Consider the following 17258-nt stretch of genomic DNA (forward strand, 5'->3'; position numbering starts at 1 on the left):
TGAATTTAATGACTTTATTTCTTATTGTGACACAAATCAAAGTTTCTCCACAGACGGGCGAGTCAGCACAGCGACAAGCTGAAGGTACGGGAACATCGACAACCAGGAACCAATCACAGAGCTGAGAAGCTGTTGCCACGGTCACAAACACTGTTCATCACATGTCCATTTAACAGAGGGAACCTGTCAACTACGACTCCCAGCAAGCCTTGCTGCTAGAAGTCAGCCAATGAGAACTTTGTGTCTGAAGGTCAGAGGTCAGCCTTGATGCTGCGTTCGGTTTGACTCAGAAGCTGGAAAACCAGAGCTGTGACGATGCTAGCTACTGTTAGCATTCTGTGTTTTCAAACAGGAAGTGATGACGTTTGGGTTTCTGTGTGAGACGAGCCGTCATTAACAGACTGACTTCTTTATTAAACCAGCTTTTATTGGATCCTGAACTCAGGCCTTCCCAACGTCACACATCCAACTGCAGGGGGCGCTCTCGTTGTTTTTCCACCCAGAAACTCATGAAGCCGAGTGTAAATAGAACGCATCATCACTGCGTACCAGCCGAGGCTCATGGGTAATGTAGTGTTGAGACATGTTAGATCAGAAGTTTGCTTCTTCTTGAAAATTCTTCCTGATTTCTCCTGATTTATACAACAAACATTTGATCCGCTCAAATTTACACAAGCAGCAAAACCAAAGAAACGATACGAACAATAAAAATGTGAGACACGACCCGAACTATCTTCCTCCTCCTCCTCTTCCTCCTCTCACTCCCTCAGGTAATCCAGAATCTGATCCATCAACATCTGGGGGTCGTAGTTCAGCACAGCTCTCCTGCGGCGCCTACGACTCCCGTGGTTCACTTCCTCTAGGTCAGCGGTTGCCATGGTATCGATGCGTTTCATCCTTTGCAGCCCGGGTCCTCGTGGGCGGAGCTTCTCTTCCTCTTCGTCGTCCAGCCTCTTTACTCTGAGGAGGGGTGGCTCGTTGCTAGGCGACTGGCCGTCCAGGGAGCGGCGGGTTCGTCTGTGGGCGGGGCTAACGGGTCTGGCCATGGCGGACAGGTCCCTCTTTGCTCTGCGGCCTGATGACATCATCACCTGGGCGTTGTTAGGGCCGTCACTAGACAGTATCTTAGCAACCATCTGCCTGCAAAGGAAAATCACAGAAATCTGTTTTTCAACATTTCATAAATAAACCTTAACAGAAACGAAAGAAAAAACATTTTTTAAATGATTGATTTGAATCCTGTTTTGTTTGAAAAACATTCCAGAAATGTGAAGGTTTTAAAGTGAACAAAAGAAGGTTTGAGACACAGTAACACATCGCTAACTACCGGTTCAGCTAGCTAACAGCTAAATGTTTAGTTTGGTGCTAGTTAGACATTTAGTTGGCAAACTAAATATTTGTGAACAAACTAAATGTTTCCTAACTAAATGTATAGATTTAGCTCTTAGCTAATTAAATGTTGTGTTTGTAGCTACAGCTTGCTAATTAAATATTTACTGTTTAGAAAAAAGAACCACATTTTTTTTCTCTTAGGCTAATTAAACCAAATTATTGTTGCTAGTTTTTGATTGTTTGTTAGATGATGTCAGAACTTTCAGCTTTCATCATGAAACGTTTGTATTTCATTCCTTGTGTAGTCGGGCGTCTCGTCCCCGGAAGTATGACCATATAAGGAATAGGCTGGGCAGAGCGCAGCCGAGTCGTTATGGAGACAAGTAATCAGGTAATTAAGTAATCAGATTACAGGAGGTTTGATTCTGATTCTTCCTCTTGGTTTTTGAAGGCGACATCATTTCAGAGGGAACGACTCACAGAGCGCCGCTGACTGGGTTCAGCTTGGAGGAGGCAAAAGCCGCTTATTATTGTTATTATTATTATTGTTATTATTATTATTATTGTTATTATTATTGTTGTTGTTATTATTATTTTTTCTGGTTTCAGGTTTCTGGTCTAACTTTATCCATTTGGTGTGTGCAGGTGGACCTGCTGCAGTTTTAGTTTAGTTTCAGATCAGAATGGTTTCTGATCTGATTATTGATTCTGAGTGTTTGGGTCGTCGGGCCCCTGGCTCATTTTAAAGGGACCTGCTGCTTTCTTTACAGTTTCATTCCTCTGTGGTTTTCAGCAGGGATTTCTGTGTGAGTGTTTTTGTCGGGGAGCAGCTGGGCGTATTTAGTTATATTAGTTGTTATGATTATTATTATTATTCCTCCTTCAAGCAGCCTGTTTTAGTCACAGGTTCCAACCAGATCTGCGCCGTGAGGCTCCCAGCATAGACTTCTATTTTTATTGTGGTCATTTTTGTATCAAGAAGTAACTTTTCTTTTCCAATGTATTTTATTGAATTTTCTCTCTTCGGACACAACAAACTTAACATTAGAAACATGAACTTATACACACTTACATTCACTCACTCACCATTCAAACCTGCATTTGTTTAGTTCCAAAAATATACAAAACCCTTTAGATTAAGGCAGAGAAAATAACAAGACAATATATAAATAGAAACTGTAGTTAAGACGCTCATTAATAAGCTCTGCCTTCAGTCCCTACCATCCTCATATTTGGCTCCCACAGGTTCCCAAAGTCTCCCTTGGTGATGTACTTTAGTTTTTCCAGTCTGAGCAAATTTGTAATTTCTTTCTTCCAGAGTCCAGGGAGGGAGCGTCCATGCTCCTCCAGCATGATGCAGTAGATCTTCTGGCTTGAAGAAGTCCATAATCTATCAATTTAGTGTTAATCTGTGATTGTTTAAGTTCCACTCGGTATATTCTCCACCACCGGAGGAAGCCGGTCAGACCTGGCGGCCCAAACATGTTGTGAAGGTCTGCTGGGAACATCTGGCGGAATTCCCTGAGAGACGGAGCTTTAACTCCCATCTCCGGCAGAACTTTGAACACGTCCCGGGGGACGTGGGGGACATGGAGTCTGAGTGGACCGTGTTCTGTTCCTCCATTGTCGAGGCGATTTATCGGAGCTGTGGCTGCAAGGTTGTCGTTGCCTGTCGCAGCGGCAACCCTCAAACCCGTTGGTGGACACCTTCGGTGAGGGATGCCGTCAGGCTGAAGAAGGAGTCCTATCGGGCCTTTTTGGCCTGTGGGTCTCCAGAAGCAGCTGATGGGTACCGGCAGGCGAAGCGGCATGCGGCTCGGGTGGTTGCTGAGGCAAAAACTCGGGCGTGGGAGGAGTTTGGAGAGGCCATGGAGAAAGACTTCGCATAGTCAAACCTCGGATTCAGGAAGAGCAGGGTGGTTCTGGTTCTGGTGGTGGAACACTGGACCAGCTCTACACCCTCAGCAGGGTCCTGGAGGGTTCTGGGAGTTCGCCCAACCGGTCTAAATGTGTTTTGTGGACTTGGAGAAAGCGTTCGACCGTGTCCCTCGGGGAGCCCAGTGGGGGGTTCTCCGGGAGTATGGGGTACCTGGGCCCTTTGATACGGACTGTCAGGTCCCTGTATGACCGGTGTCAGAGTCTGGTCCGCATTGCCGGCAGTAAGTCGGGCTCGTTTCCGGTGAGAGTTGGACTCCGCCAGGGCTGCCCTTTGTCACCGATTCCGTTCATCACTTTCATGGACAGAATCTCTAGACCAGCCAAGGTGTCGATGGATCCGATTTGGTGGCCTTAGGATCTCATCTCTGCTTTTTGCAGACGATGTGGTCCTACTGGCTTCATCAGGTCATGATCTGCAGCTCTCACTGGAGCGGTTCTCAGCCGAGTGTGAAGCGGCCGGGATGAGGATCAGTGCCTCCAGATCCGAGGCCATGGTCTTGAGCCGGAAAAGGGTAGAGTGCCTTCTCTGGGTCAAGGGGGGGTGTCCTGCCCCAAGTGGAGGAGTTCAAGTATCTCGGGATCTTGTTCACGAATGAGGGAAGAAGGGAGCGGGAGATCGACAGGCGGATTGGTGCAGCGTCTGCTGTCAAGCGGGCGCTGTACCGGTCCGTCGTGGTAAAGAGAGAGCTGAAGCTCGGTCATCCGGGAGGGACTCAGAGTAGAGCTGCTGCTCCTTCACATTGAGAGGAGCCAGTTGAGGCTTGGGCATCTGGTCAGGATGCCTCCTGGACGCCTCCCTGGTGAGGAGTTCATGTCCCACCAGGAGGAGGGGAAAACCCAGGACACGCTGGAGGGCGATGTCTCTCGGCTGGCCTGAGAACGCCTTGGGATTCCCCTGGAGGAGCTGGAAAAAGAGGCTGGGGAGGGAAGTCTGGGCCTCCTTTCTGAAGCTGCCACCCCCTGCGACCCGACCCCGGATAAGTGGAAGAAGATGGATGGATGGATATATTCCTAGAACACAGAGCTTAACCTCTAATCCAGTGGTGCCCAAAGTCGGTCCTCAAGGGAGGATCTGGATCAAATGATGGATCATTAGAGGCCTTAGGAGAACACTGACATGTGGAGAAGGTTGTTGGATACCAGGGAGAGAATAAAAGATGCATTTTTATTGCCGGCCCTCCAGGGCCCTCCTGATCTAATGGGACTTTCACCTTAAACAAATCAGATAGACACCTAACAACATCCTTCCAAAACTTCTGGATTTTAAGACATTCCCACAGACGATGGAGAGAAGTAACTTGTGACTACTTTCGCCCGTAGTTCGTCTGTGAACCGGAGGAAATGTGTCTAATTTGCTAACGGTGCCTCTGTTGATTCTTACCAGCTTGTGATGGTCTAGTAAAAGGACGGTTTGAGTTTCTGTTGGCGGTAGTTGTACCCACAGTCACACTTGTTGGTTCAACGTGTGAAACCTACCGTGAGGACAGTAAAGGTGTGGCCAGAGGGCTCAGACGCTGTGCTCCAGGACCGGTTCAGGAATACAGATTGGACTATTTTCCACCATACAGACTTGGATCAGTACGCCTCATCTGTACTGAACCATATTTCCACCACCATAGAACGTGTCACCAGCTACAAACGCATTACCATGTACCCCAACCAGAAACCCTGGATGAACCGAGACGTTCGTCTCCTGCTGAAGGCCCGCAACATCGCCTTCAGGTCAGGGGATGCACAGACTTACAGTGCAGCCAGGGCTGAGCTGAAGAAGGGAATCAAGAAGGCCAAACACCACTACAAAAGGAAGGTGGAGGATCATTTTTCTAACTCCAACTCCCGACGTATGTGGGAAGGCCTTCAGATTCTCACAGACTACAAGAACCCCAGTACCACCCCTGCTTCTACTGATGTCTCCTTCCTCAACGAACTTAACAACTTCTATGCTCGTTTTGAGAGAGGGAATACCACAACTGCAACCAAAGCAGCTACCACCCCAGGCCAACAGCCACTGACTTTCCTCCCCACTGACGTAGGAGCGACTCTGAGCAGGATTAAATCCCACAAGGCTGCGGGTCATGATGGCATACCTGGACGTGTCCTCAGAACGTGCTCTGGGGAGCTGGCAGGAGTGCTGACGGACATCTTCAACCTGTCCCTGGCCCCTGCTGTGGTACCGACCTGCTTCAAGTCTACCTCCATCGTCCCAATCCCCAAGAATCCCAACCCAACCAGACTCAATGACTACCGCCCGGTAGCCCTTACCCCCATCATTACCAAGTGCTTGGAGCGGCTGGTCCTAGCACACCTCAGATCCTGTCTCCCCCCCCACACTAGACCCCCACCAATTTGCATACAGGCAGAACAGGAGCACAGAGGATGCAGTCTCTATAGCGCTGCACTCTGTCCTTTCTCACCTAGACAGTAAGAACACTTACGCCAGACTGCTGTTCTTAGATTTTAGTTCAGCATTCAATACTGTCATCCCATCACAACTCATCACCAAACTCACAGACCTCGGCATCAGTCCACTCATGTGTAACTGGTTGCTCGACTTCCTGACCAGTCGACCTCAACATGTCCGGCTGGACAACCACTTCTCATCCACCATCATCATAAACACCGGAGTGCCACAAGGCTGTGTGATGAGTCCCTTCCTCTACTCCCTCTTCACCTACGACTGCAGACCTGTCCACGGCTCTAACGCCATCATCAAGTTCGCAGACGACACCACGGTGATCGGCCTCATCAGAGATAATGACCGAGGCCGCTTACAGGGAGGAGGTAGACCGTCTGGCTGAGTGGTGCGACAAAAACAACCTGCAGCTGAACACCGAGAAGACCAAGGAGCTTATCGTGGACTTCAGGAGGAACGCTGACCCACATCCACCCATCCACATTAAGGGGACAGTGGTGGAGCGTGTGGACACCTTTAAGTTCCTGGGAGTCCACATCTCCGAGGACCTGACTTGGACGACCAGCTGCTCCAAATTCATTAAGAAGACGCATCAGCGCCTCTTCTTCATGAGGACCCTGAGGAAGAACCACCTGTTCATCAGAGATCCTCACGAACTTCTACCACTGCACCATTGAGAGCATCCTCACCAACTGTATTACAGCTTGGTACGGGAACTGCTCTGTCTCCGACCGGCAGGCGCTGCAGAGGGTGGTGAAAACTGCCCCAGTATATCGCCGGGGCACTGCTCCCTGCCATCAAGGACATCTACAGGAAGCGGCGTGTGAAAAGGGCCGGGAAAATCACAAAGGACTCCACTCACCCAGCACACACACTCTTTTCCCTCCTGCCCTCTGGGAGGCGCTACAGAAGCCTACGGACCAGAACCACCAGGCACCGGAACAGCTTCTTTCCCACAGCTGTCACGCTTTTGAACGCCTCCTGACATAAAACATAAGCTATAAGGACAGTACTCCCCTATCCTCTCATACAACAATAACACATGGACTATCCTCACACACACACACATCACGAACTGTTTTCTTCACACACACATACAACCTGTAAATTTTATCTGCCATTATTTATCTATAATCCATTCCCTAACATTCTTGTATATTCTGTATAATCTGTGCATGTAGCTCCCATATTTATATTTATACACAATATCTATATCTCTTGCTATAACCCCTTATAGTCCATACATACATAGTCTTGTACATCTGTAAATAAATATTTATATCTCGTAGAGCACTTCTGGATAGATGCAAATTGCATCTCGTTGCTTGTACTTGTGACAGTGCAATGACAATAAAGTTGAATTCTATTCTATTCTATTCTACTGCAGATTGTAGAGACCAGTTTAGTTTTTAGTGTCAGTCAGGTGTGTGGTCCTACCTGAGGGCGTCCTGGTCTCGGCTCGGTGCGGCTGAGGTCTGACCGGACTCCCTGGTTCTCTGCAGCAGACTCTGGGCCAGCCGGGGATCCATCCTGACAAACATCCACCCGTCCCGTTAACATTTACACCCTCCTCTTCCTCAGACAGCTGATCTGACTCACTCACCTGTCCAGCAGCGCCTGAGCCAGCTGCGGCTCCACCAGGTCCCACCAGGGGGCGCCGGGCTGCCCCATGCTCATGCCCCGCCCTGTCTCATCGTAGTCTGCGACATCGGCGGTCTGGAAGTCCCCTGGAGGCCCCTCTTCCTCCTCCTCGTCCTCCTCCTCCTCCATCACCTCCACGTCTCCGGGGCCGACCAATCCCAGCGCTCTCTGCCTCGCTCAGGAGGCGGAGCAAAGCAGCCAGGTAAGCTGTGGATGAACGTGATTGGCTCTGGAGCTTATTCTGAATAAAATGTGACATCAGAGGTTCCTGCATCCTGTTGGCTAAAGATTTTAGAGCTTTTTATGAAAACGAGAATAAAGTGAATGAAAACTTTAAAGTTGCGAGTTTTAAATGTTTTATTAAATATAATTGAGCTGTTTTAAAGGTGTAAACCTTTGTTTGTTTGTTAAAACTGCTCAGTAAGAGGAAATCAGCGGCTTTAAATGAATAATAATTGTAATATTTAGTGAAAACGGCTGAATAAACAACCTGCTCGTTGCTCCTCCTCCTGCTCCCGTCTCTGGTCTCTCTCCACCAATCGCTGCAGAGCCTGGTCGATTCCCCGCGCTCTCCAGTCTTCTGATTGGTAGTACAGGTCATTGGCTCCGCCTCCTGCTTGCAAGGCAGGATATGACATCATTTGTTCATCATATGGCAGCCGGTTTCGGAGGTCTCTGCGCTGTCGTCTGATCCCGCCCACTGAGACGTCCAGGCCACGCCCACCACCAAGAGCTGCAGCTAGAGTCTGAGGCAAAAGGTCAGAGGTCAGGCAGAGTGACGGGCGTAGCCGTGGTGCTAAAGGCTAGCTGCAACAACTGGAGAAACATTTCAGATGTAAAAACTAGTCAGTAAATTACTGAAGGTTGTCACACAGATGTCATCATGTAGTTTACACTGCAATGCATGTTGGGTAGTTGACTTAACCCTTTCATGCATAGTGGTCACTACAGTGGACAGCTATCTAAAAGCCATTTTCTTCTGCTTCCTGTGGATTTTTATGTTATAAATGCACACAGACCACTGAAGTGGACATTAATGCATCATAAAATATACCATCAACTACTGGCCATCAGCTGCAAATGCAAGAAATTATTTTTGTTAAATACAATATGGCCGACAGACAAAAAAGCATGAGAACCAACCCGGTCCTCCTTCTACTGTAGACGACTCTTGCTAGTAAAGAACATATTGTGACATCAGAGAACCCCTAAGGAACAATACTACTGATGTATTTTTCAAATAACAACTTTGTATTTGGACAAAATTACAATTGATCACATAAAAATAAAAAAAAATAAAAAAATATTTTTACAAAAAATATTTCCTACCTTTTTTTATGCCTTAAGAAAAACATTTTTTTTTTAAATGGAAAAAAAATTCTGACACAAAGGATCATAATTCATGCATGAAAGGGTTACGCTAAGTGCTACGAAGCTAGCACTGGTCAGCCAGAAAAGTCATTTTTGCACACTGACTAACATCAACCTCTTTCAATTTGACCTGAAGTGCCTTGAAATGAGGATGAGGAGGATGAGGAGGACCAAGCAGAGGAAGAGGAGAAAAACCTGCTGATGGTTTGGAAATGCAGATGAAGCTGAATTAGCTTCTGATTTAGGAAATGGCTAAAAACAGCTAAACAGGTTGTGAGCTGGGTTAGAGCGCCTTTTACCCGACTGTAGGAATCCTGCCTGGAACTAGTGATGTTACGTGATGTGCCGAGGCTTCGAGGCGTGTGTCGAGTAATGGAGGGGGCGTTTCCGTAAAGCGCGTATCGAGGCTTGCTTCATTTAGGGGAGGAGCCGGAAACGATGACGTCCGAAGCCTCGCTGCCCGGCTGTACCACGTGACTGCTTCGGGAAGTGGCTCAGATGTTGGCGCGGGGTTTGACAGCTTTAGAAACCCCACAGGCTCCATTCAAAATGTGGGTTGTTGTAGGCGAGTTGGGTCAGTTGAGAGAGTGGATAGAGTTTTGATAGTTTGGATAGCAGAGTTTGGATAGTGGTTATTTAGTTTGAGACAGTTAGTTTGGTGTTTGGAGAGTTTAGGAGATAGATAGAGGGAGGGAGGGAGAGAGGGAGGGAGGGAGGGAGAGAGAGAGAGAGAGAGAGAGAGAGAGAGAGAGAGAGGACAGGATAGGAGTAGGATGGAGCCGGCGAGAAAGAGGAGGATTTCCCCTATGTGGGAACATTTTGATTTGATAAGCCCTAACAAGGTAAGGTGAACTGAACATTTGCAGATGCATTATGTTTGCTTATGAGGAACTGTATTTTTCACTGTTTCTTATTTTCTGTAAAGGTGAGGTGTTTATTGTGCTCCAAGGAGTTGGGGTACAATAATAACACCTCATCCATGTAGTGTCAAAAAAGAGAAATCGTTTGAAACCAAAAACTGTGGAGAAATTGTTGTTTCTTAATAAAAATGCATGAAATCATCCAAGTTACACAAGCATTAGCCTATTCACTACCCCCTCCCTAGTTCCACAAGCACTTTCACTGTCCTCTGCCTGATTAAGCCCAGGCCATTTTTCTAGAGTCACAGAAAAACTTTATTACACAACATGCCATATCACATGACACTACTATTTTGGGAATAATTACACACAGAGGAATACATTCAAACAATATTTTATTATACACATATGTGTATACATAATTTATGTAGACAAATGATTTCGTCCTACACCTTTTGTGAAGTCATTCCCAAGAGCCATAATAGACAAAAATTCAATGCATCACACGTGTTAAGATACAGCTGGCTGTGATTATACACCTGGCCAGTAGGTGGTTTCGTGTGCACATGAAGCTTCAAGAAATGAACCCTTTCTGAACCAGTTGGCTCAAGTGGTTCAATGCCTCATGAGGCTTCATCTCACCATCACTACCTGTCAGCTAATGTTCTGCAGGAAGTCCCATGAAGACACCTGACTGTTTCTGTTAGCTGCTGTTAGCTCCGTTAGCTTCTGTTAGCTCCGTTAGCTTCTTGCAGTGTGCCTTCCTAAGCCAAATACTTCATGAAGATTTAAATGGTTGTCGTAGTTTTAAGCTAAATAGTTAGCTTTGAGCTACATAAACATTTAGCTGGCATGAAGCTAAATATTGCCAACCTCCTAAAAAATGTCCTAAGTCATTTTCTGCCTTTTAAAAAAAATATATAATAATTTTTAGTAAAAAATTACTTTGACCTTTTGTAAAAAGTCCGTCTGTTCGTTTAGCACTACATTACCCATGATGCATCTGTTCATTTTGTAGTTCCACTTTCATGTAGCTGAGCAAGTTTTCTGTGTGGCTCCGTGGCATAAAAATAGCATCCATCCATCCATCCATCCATCCATCCATCCATCCATCCATCCATCCATCCATCCATCCATCCATCCCTCCATCCATCCATCCATCCATCCATCCCTCCATCCATCCATCCATCCATCCATCCATCCCTCCATCCATCCCTCCATCCATCCATCCATCCATCCATCCCTCCATCCATCCATCCATCCATCCCTCCATCCATCCATCCCTTCATCCATCCCTCCATCCATCCCTCCATCCATCCATCCATCCATCCCTCCATCCATCCCTCCATCCATCCATCCATCCATCCATCCATCCATCTATCCCCCACCCCAGGGGTCAGGAGGAGCTGCTGCGTCTCCAGCTACGTTCCGGACGAGAGGCAGGGTCACCTGGACGGGTCACCAGTCTGTCGCAGGGCAACACAGAGACAGACAGGACAAACACACACACTCACACACACTCACACACCTAGGGAGAATTTAGAGAAATTAATTAACCTGACAGTCATGTTTCTGGACTGTGGGAGGAAGCCGGAGAACCGGAGAGAACCCACCATCAATCCTCCCTTAATCCCGTGTGGATGAAACCTGAGAGCGTTTTTATTATGCAAGTTTACATTTTCATGTCTGATATTTGTGTTTATGTCTGTTATTAGCCCAGGAGGTGAAATGGTCCTCATGTTTCTCTGAATACTGATGATGCAAGAGTTTACTTATAATAACTCCAGTTATATTTTATACTTGCCAGATATATTGTCATTATATTAGTATATGAGGAAATTTACCGTTAATTCATATTTTCTGACGATTTTTGTCATTTGTATGTTTATTGCATTTGACCGATAATCTATGTGTGGTGTTATGGGGCCCTCCAGTGGATTTCTGTGGTACTACAGGCCATTTTCTTCCTGTATCTATGCATAGCTTTTTTTAGGCTATTGATATGCACCTTTGTTGTTTCTTCTGTTTCAGATAACCACACACACACACACACACACACCCACACACACACACACACACACACACACATAAATATACATACGGAACCAAATATAAGCACCTCGTTATTAATCTCCACCTCATCATCTCCCAAGTTCCTGCTATTATTCCATCAATAAACCGAAGTTGACCTTTTCCTTCTGACCGAGGAAGATTCAATTGATGAGAAATCTGAAATTAGCGCATGTTAGACACACACAGTCTAATAGACCTTTACTTTATTTAGCTTGGAGCTAAATATTTAGTGTAAGCTGACATCTATATGAACAACATGGTGAAAATGAAGCCTGTGACTGTGTAGCAGACAGGCTTCCAGGTGTACAAGTTGTATCAGTTCTGCCTTTATGCTGCATTTAGCTAACGGGAAGCTAAGTGTGTTTGTGAGACGGACCACGTACGGTCACTAGCTAAGCTCAGTTGGTAGCATCAACTAACTTGCTCACATTTTGGTTGCCTAGCAACAACCCACTCATTCTTCAGTTGCCTAGCAACAACCTGAAACAGGAAACATCTGGTCAGCAGTTTTCAGAATTTCAGATTTTTTAAACACAAAACTGATCAATAATTATCTATTGTTGGAGCTATTGATTCTTTATTTCTTGATCCTTTTCAATTTTGTTAGTTTATTCTTAAATTTATATTTTCTGTATTATTTACAGAGTTAATTTGTAGGTTAATGATTGTTTTTTATTTATTTTGTGTTTTCTTATTTTTCTTATTTATTTTCTAAAACAGGAAGTAATGTGGGTCGGTCCACTTCCCATTAGTGCCGGGCCTGGTTCAGAACCAGCAGGCATTTGGGTTTGGGGCCTGTGGTTTTACCAGAGCAAGAGAGGCAGCATGAGAACAAAGGAAAGTTTGAACTGTGTAATAGTTTAGTGAAATAGAAAAATGAATCATCCAGAACAATCAACACGTTTGGACATTGAACTTCTTTTACCTGCGTACAGAAACTGGACTCAGAGCCTCAGTGGCTGGATGGATGTTTGGTTGGATGTTTGGTTGGATGTTTGGTTTGGTAAATAATCACCACTACAATCAATAATTATCAAGACTGACTGATATGAAGCACTGATATTGTTCAGCTGTAATGATGGATGTGACTGTCACAGAAGCCCCGCCCTTCTCTCCAGTTCTTCCTCCAGGGATTGGTCAGATTGATGGCTCAGATTGTCAGGAACCAATCAGATTGACCGGCTGCAGCCAGTTCCATTTCCTGTTTCCTGTCCTGATTGATGGCAGTAATAATCTCTGCTACAGGAGGAACTGGGAACCAGTTTAACTCTGTCTGGTGTTGGAGCTTCGGTCAGGTTTGGACTTTAACGACGAGTCGGCTCTGATGAATGGAACTGAATCAACATTTCATGATGAGGTAACCATGGCAACGGGCCGAGGCTGAACCTGATTTACCTTGAGGGGGAAGACATAAATGATTTACAGCTTCACTAGCAGGGAACCACAACACACACACACTAACACACACACACCAACACACACACAGAGTGGTGTAGGTGACCTGCTGCCTCCTGCTGCCTTGTTGCCGTGGGTGACCATGTCCTGTCGTCATGGTGACAGCAGATGAAATAAAATGTCGCAGCAGCTTCACACACACACAGTCCTGATTCTCTGCTGTTGTTCTGAGGACTGTTGGATCCAAACCCGGTTCTAAACGGTTCTGAACGTCCAGCCTGGTCCTCACACAGCAGGTAAAGTCAGACAAACAGGAGCAGAACACACACACACACACACACAGGCCTGTGTGACGTCATATTAAAAGAAGATAAGCAGTACCTTTCTGCAGTCACCATGACGACGCATCATCATGGCCACAGATGAAGATGAAGATGGACACCTGGACATGTTCTTACCTGAGTGGCGTGGAGCAGAGCAGCGCCGAGCAGCAGGAGGCCGAGAGACGCCATGCTGCAGACGGAGGGAGACACACACTGAGGAAGAGGAGGAGGAGGAAGAGCAGGGAGGAGCTATGACTCAGGAGAGGAAGAGGAGGAGAGCTCTGCTTCATCAGCGCTGCTCTGCAGGCATCGCAACAAACTGAAAGCATCAAATATCACTAGTAAAATGCATCAAATTATATTCATGTGCAATAATTCACTGATCCATAGAAACAGAAATTCTCAAATTAAGGTATTCTGTTTAATCCAGGACTGTTCAGCTTCCAATCTGCTGCTGTTTTATACAAGTTATGTTATGGATTACATGGGTAGTGTCTATGCCAGAGGTGTCCAAAGTGCGGCTCGTGGGCCATTTGTGGTCTTTCAAACAACTGTGTGGCTGGAACAAACCTGACTTCTGTCATTTATTCACAGGAGAATTTCAATGAAAACTTGAATTCTTCTTTAACAGAATGTTAGAGCCAGAACATTTTTGTTTTATAGCAATGTTTACTTTCTATTTTAATGTTATAGAAAGTAGGACTATTGACTTTTGCTAAAAAGAAAAACTGAACCTGGAAGAGGACGAGGCCACGTTGAGCCAACATGACCAAGGCTACGTCGCAGCGCTAACAGCTCTGATGAACTCTGCAATTTTAGAAGAAACGGTGTGCAGCTAACTGACACCAGACAAGAAAAACAAGGCCTGAAAGAAAACCTGGCCAAGAGAAGATGGCACTATAAGCAGCATCTTCACTCAGTGAGAGGCTGAACCATCAACAAGCTAGGCTAGGCTAGGCTAGGCTAGGCTAGGCTACAAGCTAGATTAACTAGGCTAGAAGCTAGCTTTTAGACAAGGAGGGCAAGACAGAATCAGCGGAGTTACCGGAAGAAAGGGAAGGTGTTGATATTTTTGGTGTTTCTGGACTGATTGTTTAAAAAACTCGACCTTCTTATGGACCGAGCAGAACTCTGACCCAGAAACCGGACTTCAGTGGGGAAGCCGATCAATCGCGGTAATGTTTGGGAACTATCGTGCTAAAGAGGAGGTAATGAGAAAAAACGAGTCTTCTGTGAAGAAACTGTCATTTGTTGTGGACTGTAACTTCCCCGCCGAAGTGCTGAAAGCCGTTGAGATCTACAGCGGTCAGTCCTCCAGAGCCGCCATCCTGCTCCAACACGCCTGCATCCAATGAACGGCTCGCCTCGCCACCAGGCCTTTCAGAGCTGAATGGCTGCTGGTGCGGGAGTCCCGGTCTGTTGGACTGGACTGGAGCAGAACCTGGTCTAAAGCATCCCGGGTCAGGAGGCGTTTCTGCTGTCATGGCAGAAGGTGAAACCGGGAGCCTGACGCATCGGGATCAGTACGCAGAAAATCCGAGATGACTCAGGAAAAACGGACACCTAACCAAGTCGGTTCAGTTTTCCAGTGACTCAACCACTTTTCTTTAATCTTTGCTAGATGAGCAGAGCGACCTCCAGTAACTCTTCATGAAAAGATTCATACTTCTGTTCAATACTCTGATAAAAGGTCGGCTTGATTATGCCTCATTTACACGAAGTACTTATCAGAAATATCTGTCATATAACTCAAATTTGTTTTAAGTCATGTTTGATGTAAACATTGGGGGCATTGGGGGGGATTAGGGGTTTTTGCCCGCCCACAGAGTCAGCTGCGCCTCCCTGGACTGGAAGCTGTTTGTTGTTTTTACCTTAAAGTGGCCGATAACTTTCTGCTATTCCTCGGTTTGATACAGTAGCAGCTTCTGCATTTCCCATATCTGTGTCCTCTGTCACTCTTTTTCAGCAGTTAAATCTGTTTAATCCGTTGTTAACATGTCGTAACCCGTTTTTCCGAGCCGCCTTTAAACACAACATGAGCGCTAAGATGCTAGCTGGGTTTATACCTGTGGGCAGGAGACCTGCTGCTGTGCAGAGCTGCTCAGGTGTGTTAGAATCATGGCAGCAAACCAACAAAACGCAAAGAACTTGGCACAATTTTCCCCCCAAACTAACAGAGTGAGTTGGGTAATGCTGCTGGATGCAGCTAATGTTAGCTAAAAGATGGCTAGCTAATGTAGCTAAAAGATGGCTAGCTAATACCAATACAGCACCGTAAGCTTGTTAACTAGTAGCCTGTAGTTGTTGTCTATGTTCAAAAGTTTTGGAAATAAGCTATTTATAAGAGTAGTTTTACTGCACTGTTCATATTATTGCATTTGCTACGTAGATTCATTTTTGCCCCCCGCTGGGTAAACATTTTTTACATCTCCAGGTAACAAAGTCTCTTCTCCTTTAACAGCCAGATTCACTGGTGGTGAATCTACATGTGGATAAAGCAGCGCCACCCAGTGGACACATTGAATTATGTCTGTCTGTAATGACCCGGTCACCATGGATCCATTCCGCTTCCGGTCCGTCTCTTCGTTCATTCATCTGTTGGGTTAATAAATACACTCAGACCCTCAGCAATTATCATTTATTGAAACTTTTCACTGAAGAAACAGGGAGGGGAGGGGTCTCCATGGCAACAAGTCACACAAGCACACATCACTGTCAATACCATTGCCATGGTTACTGATGCTGGGCAGTACTTCATCTTACAGGAAGTTACATCACAAAGCCCAAGAGGAGAAGCCATGAGGATGAACAACTGAGGAAGAGGAGGTCATGAAGGAGGAGATGAAGAGCAAAGGGAAAAGAAGAAATAGATTAAAAGATGCACAGAAGGTGAGGAAGAGGAGGAAAACATATTTGATGAAGCATTGACAGGAAATGATCTCACACACACCTCAACAGGAAACAGGAAGTAGAATCACACTGATCTTCAGTTACTGAACAACACAAAAAGAAAACATGTCACCATGCGGAGGCGGATACCGACGCTAAAAACAGCTTCACGTTCAAAAAACAACCCAAGAAGAAGAATAGGAGGAGGAGGAGGAGGAAGCATCAGAGTTTTCAGGAGAACGTTCCAGAGAGAGCTGTGATTGGCTGAGAGCAGGGAGACACTGATGGCCGATTGGGCCTCAGATGGACGATTGGGCCTCAGACGGACGATTGGGCTCTTAGACGGATGATTGGGCCTTCAGAGGGACTATTGGGCCCACAGATGGACGTTTGGGCCCTCAGACGGACGATTGGGCCTTCAGAGGGACGATTGGGCCCACAGATGGACGTTTGGGCCCTCAGACGGACGATTGGGCCCTTAGATGGATGATTGGGCATCAGATGGATGGTTGGGCATCAGAATGGACCATTGGGCCTTCAGATGGACGATTGGGCCTCAGACGGACGATTGGGCCTCAGACGGACGATTGGGCTCTCAGACGGACGATTGGGCCTTCAGAGGGACTATTGGGCCTTCAGAGGGACGATTGGGCCTTCAGAGGGACGATTGGGCCCACAGATGGACGTTTGGGCCCTCAGACGGACGATTGGGCCCTTAGATGGATGATTGGGCATCAGATGGATGGTTGGGCATCAGATGGACCATTGGGCCTTCAGATGGACGATTGGGCCTTCAGAGGGACTATTGGGCCTTCAGAGGAACGATTGGGCCTTCAGAGGGACGATTGGGCCCACAGATGGACGTTTGGGCCCTCAGACGGACGATTGGGCCCTTAGATGGATGATTGGGCATCAGATGGATGGTTGGGCATCAGATGGACCATTGGGCCCTCAGACGGACGATTGGGCCCTTAGATGGATGATTGGGCATCAGATGGACCATTGGGCCTTCAGATGGACGAT

At 46.5% G+C, this 17258-nt stretch overlaps 1 protein-coding gene across 1 annotated transcript; it reads right to left on the reverse strand.

The window, feature by feature from the left end:
* Window positions 1-17101, reverse strand: pcsk1nl (proprotein convertase subtilisin/kexin type 1 inhibitor, like). Its single transcript, XM_032567914.1, has 9 exons — window positions 17087-17101; window positions 16791-16848; window positions 16435-16533; window positions 13482-13589; window positions 7815-8070; window positions 7474-7531; window positions 7287-7442; window positions 7121-7213; window positions 1-1140 (listed from the first exon to the last, which is right to left on the reverse strand). The coding sequence occupies exons 3-9, from the start codon at window positions 16456-16458 to the stop codon at window positions 759-761; spliced, it is 1077 nt and encodes a 358-aa protein (XP_032423805.1). The 5' UTR covers window positions 16459-16533; window positions 16791-16848; window positions 17087-17101; the 3' UTR covers window positions 1-758.
* Window positions 17102-17258: the final 157 nt, after the last annotated feature.

The sequence above is a fragment of the Xiphophorus hellerii genome, chromosome 1 (assembly GCF_003331165.1).
Source record: "Xiphophorus hellerii strain 12219 chromosome 1, Xiphophorus_hellerii-4.1, whole genome shotgun sequence".
Taxonomy (NCBI): domain Eukaryota; kingdom Metazoa; phylum Chordata; class Actinopteri; order Cyprinodontiformes; family Poeciliidae; genus Xiphophorus; species Xiphophorus hellerii.

What these genes read in the sequence shown, in the direction of transcription:
- pcsk1nl (XM_032567914.1), bottom strand. Translation starts at nt 16,458, where the DNA reads ATGCTTCCTCCTCCTCCTCCTCCT. An exon ending in CTCTGCTCCACGCCACTCAG is followed by an intron (nt 8,071 to 13,481) that starts GTAAGAACATGT and finishes CTTTTGCCTCAG; the next exon opens with ACTCTAGCTGCAGCTCTTGG. An exon ending in CGAGACCAGGACGCCCTCAG is followed by an intron (nt 1,141 to 7,120) that starts GTAGGACCACAC and finishes TTTCCTTTGCAG; the next exon opens with GCAGATGGTTGCTAAGATAC.